This window comes from Struthio camelus, chromosome W (assembly GCF_040807025.1).
Source record: "Struthio camelus isolate bStrCam1 chromosome W, bStrCam1.hap1, whole genome shotgun sequence".
Classification (NCBI taxonomy): domain Eukaryota; kingdom Metazoa; phylum Chordata; class Aves; order Struthioniformes; family Struthionidae; genus Struthio; species Struthio camelus.
The window spans coordinates 6,700,433-6,720,919 of NC_090981.1; the positions used below are offsets into that span (position 1 = coordinate 6,700,433).

General features: G+C 42.5%; 1 protein-coding gene and 1 long non-coding RNA gene across 3 annotated transcripts; both read right to left on the reverse strand.

Moving 5' to 3' along the window:
* Positions 1-4,388: 4,388 nt before the first annotated feature.
* On the reverse strand, positions 4,389-9,521 carry LOC138064325 (uncharacterized). 2 transcript variants are annotated; one of them, XM_068926349.1, is made up of 2 exons: positions 5,378-9,521; positions 4,389-5,292 (listed from the first exon to the last, which is right to left on the reverse strand). In XM_068926349.1, the coding sequence occupies exons 1-2, from the start codon at positions 6,251-6,253 to the stop codon at positions 5,194-5,196; spliced, it is 975 nt and encodes a 324-aa protein (XP_068782450.1). In that variant the 5' UTR covers positions 6,254-9,521; the 3' UTR covers positions 4,389-5,193. The 2 variants fall into 2 exon arrangements, with proteins under 2 accessions (XP_068782450.1, XP_068782449.1); XM_068926348.1 differs by having other exon boundaries at positions 4,389-5,312; positions 5,378-9,511.
* Positions 9,522-9,813: 292 nt separating this feature from the next.
* Positions 9,814-18,891, reverse strand: LOC138064326 (uncharacterized). Its single transcript, XR_011137581.1, has 3 exons — positions 16,948-18,891; positions 13,721-13,826; positions 9,814-11,966 (listed from the first exon to the last, which is right to left on the reverse strand). It is a non-coding gene; the product is annotated as an uncharacterized lncRNA (long non-coding RNA).
* Positions 18,892-20,487: the final 1,596 nt, after the last annotated feature.

Sequence of the window (20,487 nt, forward strand, 5' to 3'; positions counted from 1 at the left end):
AAACCACAACCTATTTTGACTGCAGTTGACACAGGCACTTCTTTCTTAGGCACTAAGCCTGGATAGCACCATCTAGACCTTCTGGAAATATCTGGCTGTTTCATGAAACTTTTCTGGTTATTTAATGAATATGATTTAATCACCTCTCTCTGCCATCACAAGGATATCTAAAATTATCATACATTATTGAATCAAACTTAGTGCTATCTATCTGATTTACAATGGTTTTGAGGTAATTTTCTTATTCTCTTTTAATTTAAATTTTTGCATATATACATAAAACCCAGTATTTTTCAATAACTCCAACCTATTTGTGTAATCTTCTGAGCATCTCAAGGTTGGTGCAAATTTTGTCTCTGAACTGTATTAAAGTTGCCAACAGACAAATGACGAATTGCATTATGCTCTTTCATTCAAACATTCACACCTTACTGAAAAAAAATCTAAACATATTGCTCTTTGAAAGATGAATCTTCTGCAAATCCTATCATATGCAGAAAATTCAGTAAAGTTTTAAAAACACCTTCATGTGACTGGTAGGCATGAGGGATGAAGATGGAATTTACAGGATAACTAAGAGCTATCACAATGCAACATACTTTTGTACACAGGTAGAATATAATCATATTTAAATCTAAATGCTACCATGTTTTTTATCCTTATCATTTCACAACATTAAAAGAGCCTGACAAAACTTCTCAGAGGAAGGAAATTTATTTGCACTTCATAAGCTAGCAAACTTGGACAAAGATAGAAGAAGTGATCTGACCAAGACATGAGCCAATTGCAAAGTCAGGAACATACTGAACAAGCTTAAAATCCATCTTTCCCATTTCAATCAGTTGAAAACAATACTTGCAAATAGTCAGAGGTGAAAGATGCTTAAAATTCCTCCACAGCTCTTCCCAGTGAAAAGTGTAAAGAAACTATGCATTTCCTTTACAAAATATAAATGTAACCTCTTAGTGTGGCATGATAAAGCTCCAAAGTTAGAAAGCACATGTTGATATTTTTCGAAGTTAAGCAGGAGCAAATACTACATCATGCCTGCATTTATAAGTAAGTGTTAACTACATTTATCAATGACATGAATTTCTGTTTTGGAGCAAGGAGCAACTGATATTTCATATATCTTTGTGCTATACCTATATGCAAATCTTATGATTTTATGGTAACCACCATGCATGCCCACATGGGTCTCATACTTACAGCCAGTCAGACATCTAAGATCATTGCTGATTCTCTAACATTACTTCAACCCTTGGCTCTTCAGAGGAGATCCAAAGCTGTAGGGGTTAGGAAGTGGACAAGAGTGAGATGATCAGGAGCCATGAAGACATAAAAGTCACTGCTGTTGTGGAGTGTTACAAACTGACATAGACAAATCTAGGTTTCAGGTATTCTCCCTCCTGTCCTGTTGCATGCCAGGAAGTCTCCGGACAATGCTAGTCACCAAAACACCTCCTCAGCGCGTACACTATTTGCCTCTTTCAGTGTCTCATCTATCTGGTGAGGCTGACAACAAGCCTGTTCAACTTACCCATGATTAGCACGCCCTGGAGATTTCAAAGCACTTTATCTTTTCCACGTTTATTTTTAAGGATGTTAGTCCTTAGAACAATGGCTCTGAGCAACCTGCTCCTTTTCTAGCCCAGTGTGGAATAATTTCATCTTTCGTAAAGAGTTAACACAAGACATTAACTCAATGAAGAATGAATTAAGGATGGTTTTGCCAAGATTGAATAATCCTTTCCTACTTTCATTTTCTCCTTCCTTGTATGTGTGCACTTGCCTTCTTCCGTTTTGGGGGGAGGATGATATTTAGAGGATGCACTAGATTTTTTGGATTTTGGTTTCTCATCTCCCAGGAAAGCAATGAACCTTGGGAGTTTGTCCTCCCTGCTAGAAGTTGTACTTAAGGGAAATTAAAGAGTTTATCTCTGTCATTTGTGACCAGGAACTTGTGTTCACTCTGAATCATTTCAAATAGAAATTGCTAGTTGACTATGCATAGTTATAAGCAATAATTTTCAGACCCCACAATGATCTCCTATGATTTCCAGATGGGCACACAATATTGGAACATCATGTCTGCAATACTGAATTTGCTAGGTTTGTAAATCATCATGAAACTCTAAACATAGATTTATAAAAATATACTGCATTAAGGGGAAGGCAATGTATAAATAAATACAGTACACCTAAACTCCATCATAGTTGTGAGAGTTCACAAACCAGGTCATAGGAATGAGCTAAAATGTTTGATGGTTGCTAGCATTTGAGTTATTCAAGAAATTTCCTATTCACTCATCTCTCGTGTTAACTCTGACATTCCATATGTTCATTTCAAATCAAATTGTATTAGTCTGATCATGCTAGTGTCAACATTGCTATTAAAAAGAAAAGTCATTAGTTTAAAGAACTCCCAGCATGAAGAACTGTAATCCCATATGCTTTCTCCACCCCTCTAGTGTGTTATCCAATATGATTATCATTCATGTCAAATATCACAACTATACTTGGCAATGGACATTGACATGGATGCAACAGACAAGATGGGAGAGAGACAAAGAAGAAAGTATTTCAGTACCAATAACTAAATGAAATTTGGATTAGAAAAAAAAATTTTTCTTTCTTCCCAAAAAGAAAAGCTTCATAATCCTCTTCTTAATGAAACTTCCTGCAGCCCATAGTGCATGGGACAGGGTGGAGCAAGCATGGGAACAGATTACCAGTTAAGAAAAACGTACAGATGAATTATCCAAGGTGGGCTGTAGTGGCAAGAAGAGATTTGATACTTGGTTCTTAAATGAAGAACCCAAAGAAAATTTCCAAGCATGGACCAAGAAGAAGCCAGGTGGTGCCCAGAAAGAAATGAAATACAGTTAGAGGAAAAACTCATCAGACAGGTAGAATCTCATTTAATGAGAAACATCACCACATCTGAGATTCCAGCTGAGACTGATATAATGAGAGGGGCAACCTCTGCTAGTCAAGCTAAAAGGGCTTGCTCCATGAAAAAAGTTACAAAGCTGGGCTGGGCTCACCTCACCTGACCTGTGTTTTGGTCTTTACATAACCTCTGGTGATGTGTACATTGGAGGTAGCCAAGTTCAAGTCTGACTTATCACTTGCTGTCTTTCTAAATGCACCCTTCTGTAGTTTCAATGAGATATGGCAGTCATCTTCCTGCCCTGCTGCCAAGAGCAGCTGCCATGTTCCACCTGAGTGATGGTTGCATTTCACTGATTAGTAAAGTGAATCACTTGATGTTCTTTATCTTTCCCAGAAGGATTTTCTAACATTTATTTAGCTTGAACTTGTAAATTTGAAATCCCAGAGAGACAAAGACCTATAAAAACATATCATTTTAGTGTAAAGGTAATACATAAGTATATTGGGTACATACAACTAAGAATAAATATACAGTAGATGATTATACAGACCTCTTTACATATGAATATATCACGCACTGTACACATTAATGCGTATTATTCAATCTGCAAATTCCTAAATGTAGCAATGTAAGGGAAACATTAAACAACTTAATAAATGAAAATTACACAAAATCACATCTAATGATCCTAATGGTTTTATCTATAGAAATCTCTTGGTAAACTAATAAATTGTAACAAAATATTGCCTAATAAGAAGACCATAATTTATACATATTTCAGTTCTTATATTATCTTTTTCACATTCCTTTTGCATAGGGCAACAAGAAACTGAAAGTACAAAGATTAATTTAGGTAACAATTACCACAATTCACAATTGCATTAGCACCTATTAAGGTTCATTGTTCTGTGGAAATTTTAATGACACTTTCCTGAGTGAATAAAAGCAGAAGATGATTAGGAATAAAATTGTTTCTATGTATGCTGACAGGACTGCTGAGCATAATTATATATTTCTAGGGCAACCTGTTTGGAGTTTATTGCTTAATTTTATGTAAATTTTGAATAACTTAATTTTTTTCAGGTTAAATGGTAATATGTTTTTTTCAATGCACAGTTGAGTTGTATGAGTACTAATGGACACGTATTGCAATTGATGGAACTGATTTGATGGAAGCAGACTTTAGTTCCTCCATTATCTCATTGATATTAAGATGTTTCAGGCCAAGTGCAGCAGTATTGCTCAGGTCTCTGTAAGCTGAACTCAAGCCAGAACATTGTGAATTAACATACAAGCCTTTGAAGAAGCAGCAGTGACATGAATTTGACTAGCATGTACAAAAAAAAAGGGAACTAAATTATACCTTGACAAAAGCTACTGTCAGGAAAACGTGACTTTAAAAAACCCTGAAATATCAGACTACAAAAGGACACCTGCAGTCGGAAATTCAGCGACGCCTCCCCGGAGTAGAAGGAAGGTCAGAGTCATTCAATATGAATTAATGCTCTTTATTATAGCGTCTGCACAGCAGCCCCGAAGCTTTCCCCCTAGTGATCTTTTATTTCCCCCCGAGCTATCACGCGCCACTTCCAGTGCTTAGATTGGTTAGGTCCCCTTGTCCACGCGCATCTTCCATCAGCCCGATTGGTCTGGTCACTCAGTTCATGAGCTATCTGTTGTTTCATTCCGCTTACTCTGTGACCTCCAAATCCAGATCCAGGCGGCGAATTCAGGCGTGTTATCTACTTGCTGTTGCTCAGGCGGCTAAGGTTACTCTAAGTCAAACACAGAGTCAGCGTATTTCAATCACAGGGTTAGCGTATTCATAGTGCCCCAATTCCATTAACCATACTTCCACCTCATCTCCCCCCTTTTCTTTTTGCGCTAGCAAGACCACATGTGGTTACATAGTGACTCTATGACTTAAGCTTGCCAGCACGCTAATTGCCACTCAGGTGAGTGATTGGAACTCTCAGCTTTACATGTTTGATTAAGTTTCTTTTCTTCCCATGCACCGCTATGGACAAGACCCTGATAGTCCTTAGGGTCAAAATAGGGCACTCCTATCAGGCATGTAGAAAACGGTTGTCCCACCTGCTGTAAGCTCAAACAAAAAGCTTGTTGCCCTGTGTGATTAGCTATTGTTACCCATACATTTTGTCTAGGCTCAACCCTAATTTGCATTGCTTGACTATTGCGAATTAAGCTAAGCAAAATAATGAAAGCGCTTGCGTTCCGCATCTCCCTCTGCTGTAAGAATATTTAAAAACACTTGGAAACCCAGGAGCATCACGTTGTTACTTCCACGGTTTCGTTGTTCTGAGGATTCCCCGGAGGTCGTATTTCCAGGGCAGGCTTGCACCAACGACTTGGTACCCACAATGGTCCGTCCGGTCCTGCAACACAGAAATACCCCCTGCCCTGCGTTATTACCCTTGTCGGTGCTTGCCACTGACCCGATGTTGGGCCACGGTATCTTACCCTTATCTCTGTTTCCCTTTTTCTTGGTCCCTGATGTATCAATATTGGTGGCTCATCATGTCCTTCTGTTATACACAAAAAGTTTAGCGTAAATACCGCTTTTCCCAATATTAACTCTGGATCTGTGACCCCCCGCATTTTTTGATGGATAATCATTTCCTTTAAAGTACGATTTGCCCTTTCTACTATGGCTTGTCCTGTTGGATTATGAGGAATACCCGTTACATGTTCTATTCCCCATGTCCTACAAAACTGTTGGAACCGCTGGCTTATATAGCACAGCCCATTGTCGGTCTTAAGCACTCTCGGGACCCCCAGGACAGCCATGGACATTCTTGGTTGAATTTTTGGGTACACCCATTCCAATATTCTCATTCCTTCCCCCCTTTTCTTTTGCTCGCGCTGTGCGAGCACTGCGTGCAGGTGTCCCGAGGGCGGAGTGTAGATACATCCAATGATGGGATGTGCAGGATCAAACCGATCAGCCCACGCAGTGGAGAGTAGCTGTCCAATGGTGTCAATCACTCGCTGTTGTTCCTTGGTCGGCATTAGCCTTTCAGCCGCTCTGTCACCGCCTCGAAGCGTTGGCAATAACGGTTGCAATAAGTCGTTAGTGATACCAGCAAGAGGGCGTATCCATTGGATATCCCCTATCAGTCTCTGGGCATCGGCCAATGTTCGAATAGTGGTATGCACAGTAGTTTTTTGTGGCCGGACCGCCTCTTCTGTTATTACCCATCCTAGGTATTTCCAGTCTGGTTGTCTCTGAACTTTCTCTGGAGCTATTTTTAGTCCGCACTGTAACAACGTATTTTCAATCCACGCCAGCTCCATATCGGATATCGAGCTGGGGGAGGCGAACAATATATCATCCATATAATGATATATGCACCACCCCGGCCTCCTGTGTCGCAGTGGCTGCAAGGCAAAAGCTACAAACTGCTGGCATATAGTTGGTGAGGTTTGTTTTTTTTTTTTACTTCTTTTTACTTTTTTTTTTACTTTACTTTTTTTTTTTTAATGAACTAAGTAAGTGCCACCCTCGGGGAAGCATTGTTGGCATGGGTAAACCCGGTTGTAGGGCTCCCATAGCTTGCAGTACGGCGTTGACGTGCCGTAAATCGTGTAACAGTCTCCATTTTCCTTTTCTTTTTTTTGAATTAACAAAAATAGGTGTATTCCAGGGGCTCAATGACGGGCGAAGGTGACCCGCCTCCAATTGCTCTTTCACAAGTTGGTGAGCTATTTCCAGCCGCTCTTCCTTAAGGGGCCACTGTTCCATCCACACTGGCTCATCAGTGAGCCAAGTCAAGCGAATTATGGGCGGCATTTGTTGCGGCTCCACACCTCCAGTGACCCCTACCAAAAATCCGTTGTCAGTCTGACACCCATCTGTCCGAGGATGTTGTGCCCCAACAGTCCTTGGAGGTCAGGTGGCAGGGGCAATATAAATGGCTTACAAGCGATACTCTGTCCATCTGGGCAGGTCAGAAGTATTAAATTCTTGCTTTGTTTTGTGGCAGAACTACCTCCTACCCCTGCAATGCTGGTGCCTGCGTGTTCCATTGGCCACCGTAACAACTGCCCGCTTAACGCAGATGTCGGTCCGTACTCATCAAAGGCTTTCTTCAGCCTTTCAATTATTTTCCAATCAAAGGGTTCCCATTTCTGGCCCCCTCCTCCTCCGTCCGCAACCACCGGAAACGCACTTAGTCCTTCCTCGAAAGGAATGCCTTCCAGAACGAGCGCTTTCTGAAGCGTAGTCGTCCACCGACCTGGCTCCAGACGCACTGTCGCGCCCTCTCAGTGTAACGGCGCAGAGCTCGCTGCTGGCGGAGCAGGGGCTGGCCCGAACGGAGACTCCCACACCCCGCCCGCTCGTCTGTCAGCTTGTCCGGTCGAGCTGGTTCCCTGCAGACACGGCCCCCTCCCTCCCGGCAAAGGAGGGGCCATGGGTGGTGGCCAGAGGAACGGGGCGTCCAGGGGCGGAGCAGATGGCACAGCTGGGAGGGGCGGTGGAGGGGGGGGGGTTGTCCTTTTCTTTCAACTGTTCTTGTTCTAATTTTAACCTCTGCATCGCCTGAGACAGATGTTTAATCACCTGTTCCAATTCCTCGCTCCGATGCGCGACTCCGAAGGGCTTTTGTTTTTCTTTATCGCCCTCTGACCGTTCCGCCTCCTGATCTGTCACTACGGCCTGTTTTTCTTTATCCTCCCCCGGGACCTCCTCACAGATCGGAGACCCCTTCGAATCACCAGCCTCCCCGTTCATGGTCTGTGGGCAGCGATCCTGCCCTGTTGAGAACAACTGCTTCAACGCCTGTACTGAGCTGGCTGGCTTTGCCATCATGCCACGACAGCCCACCGGCACCACAGGCGCTGCAAAGAGTTCACTCTGTTCACTTGCACTAGTGGCTAGAGCCAAAGCTCCAGCTGCGGTTTTTTCTGCCCGCATAGCTGTTACTGTTTCTTTGATGAGGTGCCAAGGGCCTATAAGGTCCTTTGCCCCCTCTTCTCCATTGCCAACGGCAGTCCATATCTCTTCTTTTACCGCGTCCCAGGTGGAGTCCTTAAACAACTCGCCCGTACACTGCAACACGCCCGCGCGCCAGCCAAAATCCACTAGGGCGGAAATGTCCTTTTCTGCGCTCTTTGAAGTTTTCCCTCTCTTAGAGAGGACCCGCCAAAGCAAACGTGCTATGGCTTCCGGCTCCTCCTTTGAGCCCATCTCCCTCGGCTCCTGCACGTAGGCAGCCCTGCCCGTTCCGGCAGCACTCACCTCTTCCAGTGAGTCGTTGACGTGCGCACACCTTATTTTTTCCTGCCGAGGTCCTCTACTCCCCCGCAGTCGCCTTCCCTCCGCTGCAGACCCGTCGTCAAAGGAATCACGTCGTTCATCAAAGTATCATGTCGGGGTCACCACTTGCAGTCGGAAATTCAGCGACGCCTCCCCGGAGTAGAAGGAAGGTCAGAGTCATTCAATATGAATTAATGCTCTTTATTATAGCGTCTGCACAGCAGCCCCGAAGCTTTCCCCCTAGTGATCTTTTATTTCCCCCCGAGCTATCACGCGCCACTTCCAGTGCTTAGATTGGTTAGGTCCCCTTGTCCACGCGCATCTTCCATCAGCCCGATTGGTCTGGTCACTCAGTTCATGAGCTATCTGTTGTTTCATTCCGCTTACTCTGTGACCTCCAAATCCAGATCCAGGCGGCGAATTCAGGCGTGTTATCTACTTGCTGTTGCTCAGGCGGCTAAGGTTACTCTAAGTCAAACACAGAGTCAGCGTATTTCAATCACAGGGTTAGCGTATTCATAGTGCCCCAATTCCATTAACCATACTTCCACCTCAGACACCATCTGAACTTTTCCCAGAAGAGCCTAGAGAGGAAAGAACGTCAGTCAGCTGTTCTTTAGACCTTAGAGAACGGCTTGATCCAAGTCACTGGATGATCAAGAGATTGTTGGGAAGTGGACTTGTGTTGAAATTCAATGATTTTTTTGCAAGATTCAGCCTCACGAGCTGTAAGCTTGTGATGTCTCCAAATTATGTGCTTGCCTTTCTTTCTCCCTTTGCTACAAATGAATTCAATAATCTTATCTATTCCTGTAGCAAACTGGCAAAGATTTTATTTTTTAAGAAACTTTAGTTTGGATTATTTTTATTTTACTAGATGAGATATGCATAAGTGAAACTAGTTTGATAAATTATAAGTGTGAATGAAGAAGCGAGTGCAAATATAATAATGCCTACTGCAGAAATAATCCATTTCCCCTTAGCAAAAAATTTCAGCAACTTAGTCATCAGTGAGTGCAACTGCTCAGTAAACAAGAAAGTGTTTTTGCTTCCCTAAAGCATCTTTTTTGCCTTGTGGTATAGGGTGGGTCTGCAGCTAAAGTTCAAAGTTGAAATGTAGCTTTCTCCAATAATTAGCATCAATCCATCTGCCACTCACATGATTCTACAGCTTACCATCACTATCCAGAGTGCTTAACATAGCTAAGAGAAGTCATCTGAAAACTGAAAAAAAAGAAAAAGATAACAGAAGAAAGCTTGCTCTGGTTACTAAAATTCTTGTTCAAGTAACATGCAATACAATGTGATATTACATATAGGAGAATATTGTATGTATATAAAGCCTCTTCCAAGGGAATTCACTTAATTTCAATAACTAAATCTTTTAAAATAATTTCTGTTTCCAAAAATTGTGTTTACTGATATCACAACAACACCATGGTAGGAATTTCTAGTTAAAGTTCTTACCTCTGCCCCTTACCACTATCCACTTCTCTGTTACCTCTTCCTTTAATATGCCATTTCTATTATCCTCCATGGTGTATTTTTATTCTAAAGAGTAAAGCATATTTACTAGCTCTGAGTTTTTTTGTAGATAATTTGATTTTATATTTAGTCATGAAAGAGGACATCTTCTTTTCTAAAGAAAACAGTTTTATTATATGTAATTTACCATATACCTTAAAGAAAAATCAAATGTTGGTCAAACTGTTCATATTTAAAACAAAAATCTCTTTGTGGACCAGTAGGTAGATGATTGGCCAGTTTGAATAGAAAGTGACACATATCAGAAGAAGCAAATGTTCCTAGGACTTTAGAAGACACAAATAATTTTTTGAATTATTTCACAAGTATCTCATCACAGTCAGAAAAAAAAAGAAAGACACAGAATCCAGCTACAGTAGCCTGAATTGCTCATTGCCTGTCTGCTAAGTGATGACTATTATTTGTTTTTCTTGTTAATGCTACTTTAAAGTATGTTTGGAGAAGCTGATGCCAACCATTTAATCACCGCAAAATATCTTTAACCTCTTTTTTTGCTTTCCCTCCTCATTCCTGACCCCCTTATACATACTAAAATAAAGTTGTCCATTTTGATTACCTAAGCCATTTCACTGTGTTTGCCCCTTTGCTTGTTCTCCCTCTGCACTTTTCCTGGCCTCCAGGCAGGGAGAATCATGGAAAATCCCAATTCTGGGAGACAAAAATCATCATCCTACCATCATCATCCCTGAGAGAAGGTCTTTAATCTCCTTAACCTTAAAAATAGTCAGAGAGATTTCACAACTGCTCTAGTACTTAGTTTGTCTTGCCATTTAAAATGTTTTTTCTGACATCTAACCTGAATCTTTCTTGCTTCAGCATTACTCTACTGTTTCCTAGTCTATCCTCCATGGGCATGGAGAAGAGGTTATTTGGCTTTTGGCTATTATCACATCTTCCCTGTCTTCTCTTCTCTGGGCTAAACAACCCAGCTCTTTGAATCTTTCTTCACAAGGCATATTTTCTAGCCCTCTCCACATGTTGTTGCTCTCCTTTGAGTCCTCTCTAGAGCAGTATAGCGCTCCAAACCATACACAGTGCTCCAGCTAAGGCATTGATGGTGCTAGGAGGAGGACAGTCATCACTATAGATCTTCCAGACTATATTCCCATTTGCATGGGAATCCCAGTATGATGCTTACCTTCCTTCAAAGCTGGATGCTATTGCTATTTCACTGAATCACATAACAGTTGGGGGTGGCAGGGTCCTCTGGAGATCATCTGGTCCAAAGCAGGGTCAGCTAGAGCAGGTTACCCAGGACCTTGTCCAGTCATGTTTTGAACATCTCCAAGGTTGGATACTCCACAACCTCTCTAGGCAATCTCTTCCAGCGTTAGACCACCCTCACAGTAAGAAAGTTTTTACTTATGTTTAAATGGAATATTCTGGGTTTCAATTTGTGCCCATTGCCTTTTTTCCTGTCACTGAATACCACTGAGAAGAGTCTGGCTCCCTCTTCTTTATGCCATACATCAGATATTCATACACATTGATAAGAACCCCTCTGAGCTTTCTCTTCTCCAGGTTGAACGGTCCCAGCTCTCTCAGCCTCTCCTCATATATCAGATGCTACAGTCCCTTCATCATCTTTGTGGCCCTTCACTGGACTTGTCCATGTCTCTCTTGAGCCCAGAACTGGACCTCATGTCTCTCTTATACTAGGGAGCCCAGCACTGGACACAGGACTCCAGGTGAGGCCTCGCCAGTGCTGAGCAGAGGGGAAGGATCACCTCCCTCCACCTGCTGGCAACACTCTGCCTAATGCAGCCCAGGACACTGTTGGCTGCCTTTGCTGCAAGGGTATGTTGCTGGCTCATATCCACCAGGACTCCCAGGTCCTTCTCTGCAAAGCTGCTCTGCAGCTATTTGGCCCCCAGCCTGTCCTGATGCCTGGGGTTATTCCTCCCCAGGGGCAAGACTTGGCATTGCCCTTTGTTGAACTTCATGAGGTTCCTGTTGGCCCATCTCTCCAGCCTGTCAAGGTCCCTCTGAATGGCAGCACAAACATCTGGTGTCTCAGCCACTCCTCCCAGTTTTGTAGCATCTGCAGACTTGCTGAGGGTGCACTCTGTCCTTTCATCCAGGTCATTAGTGAAGATAAGCAGTATTGGCCCCAGTATCGACCCTGGGGTACACCAGTTGTGACCGGCCTCCAGCTGGACTTCATGCTGCTGATCACAATGCCCTGAGCCCGGCAGTTTTCAGTCCATCTCTCTGTCCATTTAGCTAGTCCATACTTCATCAGTTTGCCTATGAGGATGTTATGGGAGACAGTGATGAAATACTTCATTTCAAGCTGTGATCAGTTTTAACCCCAGATCTTTTCCTGTTAATTATTGCACACTCTGGCTTTTCCCACCTTGTATTTGTACAGCTGATTATTCCTGCCTACTGATTCACACCTTATATTTTCTGACCAATCTTCTACATCAGAAGAAGTGTATTGGTCTCAGACCATGGATTCCCAACAAGATTTGCACCTCCTTTCACTAGTGTCATCTAGGCCATGTGTCCACTACTTGTTTATGAAAAATGTCATGTAAGATGTCCGAAGTGTCACCATCTCATTTTCTGTCTGGATTTAAGAGTAAAACTTTGTAGGTTTGATGCCTACTAGCTTCAGATAGACAGAATCAAAGGCTAGTAGCTCTATTTTTCTGCAGGCTGATCTAAAAAAGGGAGTCAAACTCATTTTGGTAAGACAGTTAAATTACATCTTTAAAGACAAGTAAAAAGTAGGTCAGAGAGAGGGAAAGTGGGTACGGTATTACACAATGGAAGTGAATACTAATTGTGGGATGACAGTATGTTTTTCTCCATGGAGAAAAGATAGAGTGCATAATTAGAAACTTTGCTTTCTTTTCATAGAGCCTTATCTCACGATACCTTTCTTACGTCTTGATGAAATGACATTTTGGCAAGATGCAACATAAACAGGAAGGACTTCACTGAGGCAGAAAAATCACAGGACAAGTTTGTCCATCAGCTGCAGTATTGAAAAAAATATTTAAGAACCCTCAGAAATATTCGGGTGCACTATAATAATACCACTACTGATAAGTGCTTCAAGTCAAACGAGTACAGCTGCACACACTACCATTGCTTTCAGTCTGAGCCTGTCAGCATTTCTGCTTCCTCTGCATGGTTTGGATGTGTCACATCCCCAGGAGCTGAAATTTGGCACAGAGTGCCAGATAGGATGCTATTTTCTTTAAAAAGAACCAGTGGACTTGTTATAATGGACATACCTGAAGGAGAGCTCTGCTCACAGTGAAGTACAAAGAGCAAGCTAAAATGCTTCAATTCATTGCAACAAGTGAGGCATAAAGCAGGTAAAACATTGCATAGGAACATAGGATTCTTGAAAGGATTTCAGTGACAGAAAGTTGAAAGTAGAAATTCATTATATCTGGTGAACGCCTGGCTTTGTACTGCTTTCGCTCAGTCTAGACGCAAGAGATGTGGCACTAGAGACAGGGTGGAGGAGGAACAATGAGTCCATGGTCATATAGGTTCAGTAACCATGTACCTACACTTAGCTGAGTGACAGATGGGGCTAACTTGAATACTTCCCAGGCAATAAAGGAGAGAAGTTTCTCTCGAGTGTCTTTTTTTTCAGTTTTTTGGCAGAAAAACAAACAAACCAACCCCTCCCCCCCAAAAAACCCAACTGATCTACATGTCTTAGGCAATATGATGCTTTGGATGAAGAGGGAAGGTGAGATTTTTTTTTTTCTGTAATATTTAAATCAATACAGCCCTGAACACAGAATTGTGCATAGGAATGCAAAATTATTTGTGGTGGTCACTTATTCCAGAGGAAAAATGTTGTAATTGTACTTTGGTGGATTCAGGCCTAAATAGCTGCAGATCATCTGTGTTGTGGAAATTTCACCAAAATTGAACCTCTGGCGATTTAGGGCTATTTTTAAAGTGGGCTTCCTTTCATGTCTAAATGGACTGTGTAAATCTACTCAGACACTTCTGAATAGAAACCATCATACCTGTGATGTGGAGATAGGCTTTTGTTGTTTTTGCCAAAAAGCCTTATAATATCCTTGTGTCGTGTGATGTTTTTTTCAGACTGCCTCTGGACCAAAACTGTTGATTCTGACAAATGACATTTCACAGGCAGTTAGGTTGCAAAGTAAAGCAAATGCTTTCTAGTATTACAGTATGTATTTAAATAGGCAATTCATCTGAAATGCAACTATACATAGAAACTGATGTTTGCTAAATGTAATGCACAGGAGTCTGAGAGGATATGAAGGAATAATGAGCAGAGGAGATCAAGACAGATCACTCTATTTTCTATCAATCAATCAACTCCACTTTCATTAAAAGGAATAAGTTGTCTCCAGTCGTTATGAAAATACGACCCTTAAAACACCAAGTATAAGCTGTTCAGAGTTGTCTACCTGACTTTGCAAAGAGGCTAAAATGGTAACTCTCAAGTATAAACTATCATCACATTAATTTTACCATGTCCTAACACAAATACTATCACCTCACATGCCAACACTGCTAACTAATTGCTAAGTGCTAACACTACTAATTCAGCCCTTCAAAGCATGACAGGGAAATAGGGAGTATTATACTGTTACCATCTTCTCTGGTGGAAGAAGTGCAAGGAATGAGGTTGTAGAAAAGAGCAGGGAGATATAAATTGTGCCCACCAGAGCCTGAGCGACGTACAATGGAGCGGCAGAGTGCAAAGGAAGAGCAGCTTCAATCTTCATGAGCTGAAGGAGGACAGGATTCAGCTTTCAAACTTTGAGAAACGCTCAGGATATATTTGAACTACCCTTCCCTACCAAGGGAGGGTTGTACATACTGCCACATTATCCCCCTGCTGCATGCACTACCCTAGAAAGCCTCATAACTATCAGTTCTTAATACATTTCGGAGGCGTATTCTTCCCCGAGTTTCTCTGTGGGAGGTGATTCACCTCCTGGTGCTTGAAGTGAAGCTACTAACACAGTTTAATGAAAACTTCGGCCAACAGCATACATTTCCTGTGAATAAAGGGAGCAATTTTCTATTCCTTCGGGTGCTGCTCTACACTAGCTCTCAGTGAGCCTAACCAAAAATCCAGGCTGCTCTCACCTCAGAGGAAGGAAACACAAACTCTAAACAAATCAATCTAACATTTCCTAGAGCCCTTAATGTGGAACAAAGTCAATTCTTTTTGCCTCCTCCCCTTTTTTTACATAATAAAATCTACAATTCCAATTGCCCCCAATATGTCAGAAGCCAGCAAAAGTATAAACGCACTCATTCATATAATTTGAATGATAATCAAAAATAAGCAGAAAGAGGGGATAAATTTATCAAACTTGTGAGACTATTCTAGGAAAAAGGGAATTTCCTGAGGTAACTGTCCTTGACCTGGCTCTTTAATCTAGTGAAATTTCATCACTTTATCTAATATCATGCTCCAGGCTCCCAGCAATTCTATTTTAGTGTGGTCTAATGGGCAGCTGACACAACCACTCAGCACCAGGCTGCATAATATGTGCTGACACACTGTGTGGTGAGCACCCTATTGAGAGCTGTTTATTTGTGCCTGGCAAGGAAAATTTTCATCCAGTAAAGCCTCTTCATAACAATTTTAGTCTCAGTTTTCAGGGCCTCCACAGACTTCGCATTTCAAGAGGTTTGGAGGCACTCACCGGGGAATGCAGTCGCTTATTTGGGTGGCTGTACATTATCTGACTTTAGGTGAGAGGTTGTGAAAGCACTAGTTAGGGTTGTCTGAAACTCGGATCTAGATAGTGTAATGAAGTGTCATTATAACTGCTTTGGAGGCAGCTCTTTGCAGAGCCCCTGATTCAATTTGATATTTGGAGGTTAATGCACTGTATTGAGACTGAAAATAGGAATGCACACAAAAAGCTTTTATATTTATTCAGTTCAGTAAGCATTGCAAACTCATCAACAGCTATTTGTACACTGTAGGCATGGTGGGACTTACTTTGATGTTCTGATTTATGCTTGCTATTTTTCCTGCAGTATTACTTTAGAGTAGAAACTGACTCAAAAAAAAAAAAAAGGCAGACACGGCTCTCAACATAATAGCAGTGGACATTATCATAAACAAAGCAACACAAGCAAATAAAGGAATGATGCAATCACAGAGATTTTGACCTATGAACCTTAGGCAGAAAGCAAATTCACTATATAGAGACCAAAGAATGCATCTCCTATACACATACAAATTGCCAAGATATTAAGATGTTTCTTTGGGTAGTTCTCTTACGTATTAGCTATAAAGAAATAGATAGTATGTAAAATAAGTTATATGCACATATAGATAACAAAAGAACAAGCGCATACAAATAAAATTTTTTAGAACTTGTGTCTCATCAATCCATCCACACCAAGAATTGTACCCAAATCATGTCTAAACATACAATTCCTGATCAGCTTAAGACTTAAAGTACTTTGAGTGGAAAAATAAGTTCTTTTAGAAACATTATCTGAAAAGTATTTCTGATCTTTTATCTAACCTTGATGGACATTATATAATGCCTGCATTTTCTAAAAGGAAATACGTGACAAACATGCAGCATGCATGTATACTATGTACATGTATATCTTGCAGGAAATGTGTTCCGACCTTGATAACGTTACAACAGTAACCTCAGCTTTTTCAGTCTCTTACTTTAGAATATTCAGTCAGGTCTTTTGTGTTTCAATAATTGGCTATTTGGGAGGAAATCACTAGAAAATTTTGCAAATAGGAAAAAAAAGTCAAGTCTTTTAGACATAATAAACTTACAGACATCAGTTATATTCACCACTGATGTCTATACATTTCTAGAATCAGTTATATTCACCATTGATGTCTATACATTTCTAGAATCAGAATTATTGGGTTTTAAAAAGCTTGGCTATTGTGACACGCCACTAGAGGGGCATCTGGGATTCTTTCGGCTCCCAGGGTTAGTTGCACTGAACTCGAGAGAGCAGCATTTGTCAGATATGAGAATTTATTAGAGCTAAGCAGTTCTACACGTATGACAGACACTGGACAACACTAAACAATTAACACCAGACAATCTGCAAGTATAACAAAGCTAAAAAGTATAGTAAAGAGCTAAAAATAGAATACACCTATCAGAGCTCTATGGTTAAGCCACGGATGCACGGTGCAATGACCGCTCTCGCCCTTTCCTTGTCCTCCTTATGGGCCACCCCTCCGATATAGCTTTCCCCGGACCGTTCTCACCACGCTCGAGCTGCACCAAGATGATTCAGGTTCTCCCTGGCAGTTGGCATCAGGGGCGTCCCCGCTGATGGGTGGGTTGTCGGGTCCGCAGGCCAGCTGACGGTGAGTCCGAGTCCACACCAGAGGTATGTGGCTTACTTCCTTTTATCCTTCCTGGGCTTAGCTCATTATCCAATCGATCAATGCCAGACCACAGCTACACGATAGAACAGATGGCCTCAGTCGATAACAGTACGTATACCAACAGATATCAGTATGCATGTTCAACAGATAACAGTACACATATCAACAGATATCAGTACAGATGTTCAACACACATCAATGGATAGCAGTACGGATGTTCAACAGATAACTGCAAAGTTCCCCAGTACCTAGATGCTTATGATGTGAGTCTGCGGTGTCACTTCCCCTTTGCTGACTAGGCTTGCTCAGTGCTCATGGGGTCACTGGAGGGCTACGGCAACCCCACAGCGTGGTGGCTCTGGCCATGGTGCACCTGGGGTTTGTTAACTCCTGGGGAGCCCCCCAGAGCAAGCCCCTCTTCTACGGGCTGCACCATCCTGAGTCCCATGCTTGCCTGTGTGGCACCTATCACTCCACCCCTTGACACCGTCAGACACACACATTTTCATTTTCAGGAGCCAGTAACTTCCGCTTGGTGCGCAGTGGGCGGCTTTTTGGTAAGCACAGTGTACTGGGGACTGTGCACTGTCATCAATAGATGTTGAAAGCAAAGCATGCTCATTTGTAGCAGCACGCAAACAACTGTTAAAATTAATAATCCTAATAGCAACAAGACTCGTTTGGCCCATCGACTCAAATTCCGTATCCAGGATGTCAGCCAGTTCCGTGCATCATGAAATCCTGAGGCAATGTCTGGGAAGGTAAGAGGATGGTCCTCCCCGACGGTATGCAAAACTTTAGTGAGTCTGGCTATCTGGTACACATCAGTAGTGATTTGTTGGGAATGATCCACATACATAAAAACAGCAACTTTCATTAATTAAGGCACGCGTTCCTCCTTGAGAGGCGAGCAAATAATCAAGTGCAAAGCGATTCTGTACAGCAATTTGACCAATATTATGTATATTTTGATTTAAAAGTGTTAAGACATCGATGGTTCTGTTTTCTATCACTTCTATGGTTATGGAGAGATTCACAATTGCTTTTTCTAGGTCAGCTACTCCCAGCCAGGGCACGAAGGCTCACACAAATGCATGAAAGCCCGCAGGGTGGAGGTGCCCCACCATCCCTCAGGGAGTGCCTTATATGCAGTGGTATTACACAGCCAGAACCAACCTTGGCCCTCAGGAACGGGCCATGGAGAACTGGAATATGGTCCTAGAGACCCCATATTCATGGTGGTATTGCATCCAGTATAATTTCCAACAAAGACTGTGTAATTCTTCCTGAGATCGCTGCCTTTCCTGCTTTGGGATGCACACCTGGCATACCTTCCCCCTTTAGGCATCATAATGGGGCGAGGCAAGGGGTTAGAGGAACTAGGGAAAGTCAAATTAAAGGTGGTATTTGTCCACAGGCCTACCCAAGAGGTGTTATGAGGCAGGGGAATCCCCAACCAAGGGAGTCCTTGTAACAAATAGTTAGGGCCCTGGACACAGATCCAGCAATCAGAATGATTGGATTGTTTGGCAACTGCTTGCATGGTTTGTATAGCAGCATTATGGGACCATAACCCATATGCTATTTCCAATGGGAGTACAAGGGTTATGCTAAGGCAGAGGTAACAGGGAACACAGCACCCCAAAAGTGAATTTTGGAACACCGTTGATCCTGTCAGGTGTCACCACCTAGTGACCTTAAAGCCTTGGCTTGCAAATAATCATAAGAAGAAAGAACAATGAAACTATAGTAATAAGAAATAATCACTCCTTGTGGATGCTCCAGTTCGGCATAGTCCTGAGGGTCAGTCCACATGCAATTCATGAGTCTAGAAGAAAAAAAAAAAAAAAAAAAAGAAAGAAAGAAAGAAAGAAAGAAAGAAAGAAAGAAAGAAAGAAAGAAAGAAAGAAAGAAAGAAAAAGAACAAACACAGGTCTTGGGCAGGCATCCAAGCCAGAAAGGTTAGTGGCATACGAGATTTATGCCTGTGAGAGGATCTACCTCTCTGGTAATGCAAACTTGTTCTCCAGGTTAATATAACGTTTGCAGTTGAGTTTTAAGGCTATTCAGCCCTTGTAGTTAGGCCCAGATCTCACAGAAGGGAGGGTTTGTGCGAGTTTGTCAGCAATTTCTCTCTCTCAACATTGTGCAACTTCTTTCATAAACTATATAGTGATACTCATAAATACACACATATGCATGGACATAACATATGTATAGCACTATCTATAAGATTGAAATGGGATACTTGGTTTTCTATGTTACATATTGAAGATGAAAGATTGCTATTAATGGTTATCTTTCTTCCTCAAGCTGGAATATTCCCCTTCATAGGAGCTTCAAATATAGTTGTCACCTTTTTTTTCTTCCATATCTCCCTGTCTTCTCTGTAATAACCAGTCAACTTTACACTTTAACTTGAATCAACAATTGTTACACTTATGCATAGATTTTACCGTTTTCTCTTTCTTTCTTTTCCTTTTATCAAGGGAAGGTGTTAGCACCCTACTTAGGGTCATGAATTTTTACAAACACTAGAATATAGTTGTTAAGCTTGGTTATCAGCCTGGTATGAGTATACCTATGCCATCTTCCTTTGCTGTTACTTCTATTCCGGCTCTTGGATTCATTCTGTTCCTTACACACGTAAGAAGAAAAAAAGAAAAACAAAAAAAACCCCCCACACGTTACTCAGCCCAACAATTCCTATCACTATTTCTGGCTGCTTCTTTTCAAGTTGTTGTTCTTCAGAGGATCACTCTGTAAAACCCAAACAAACAGTGTGACGCGCCACTACGGGGGGGGGGGGGGGGGGGGGGTCCGGGATCCTTTCGGCTCCCGGGGTTAGCTGCACCGAACTCGAGAGCGCAGCATTTGTCAAGCGTGAGCCCTCGTTAGAGATAAGAGGTTACAACAAAGCTAAAAGCATAGCAAGGCTAGAAACATGACGGAACTGAAGATACGTGTACGTATCGGCGCTCTACAGTTCGGTCACGGGTGCCCGGTACAGCGACCGCTCTCGCCCCTTACGGGCCGCCCCTCCGGTCTAGTTTCCCCGGCTTGGCCTCACCACGCCGTTGGCACCAGGGGCGTCCCCGCCGACGGGTGGGTGCTCGGGTGCGCAGGCCAGCTGACGGTGGGGCCGAGTGCACGCAAGCGTACGCGGCTTACTCCCTTTTATAGCCAGTCAGCACCATGCCAGCCCCCAGCTATACCGAAGCCGTGCGGCTCTAGGCAACAGCAGCGCGCGCGTCAACAGACGACCCAGTGCTCAGCCGCAGCGCTGCTCCGCTGGCAACAATGCGCCCGTTAACGGGTCGTTCTGCGGGGAATGGCTCCGCGGCGCCGAGATGTTTGTGGTGTGGGTCTGCGGTGCCTTCGTCTGGACTTGTCAAGCACGGGGTCGTTGGAGGGTGC

Bases quoted from the DNA above. Each gene is read 5' to 3' on its own strand.
- LOC138064325 (XM_068926348.1), bottom strand. From the start codon at position 6,253: ATGGATGATATATTGTTCGCCTCCCCCAGCTCGATATCCGATATGGAG. The intron at 5,313-5,377 runs GTAAGATACCGT...AACGCAGGGCAG, and splicing joins AAAGGGAAACAGAGATAAGG to GGGGTATTTCTGTGTTGCAG.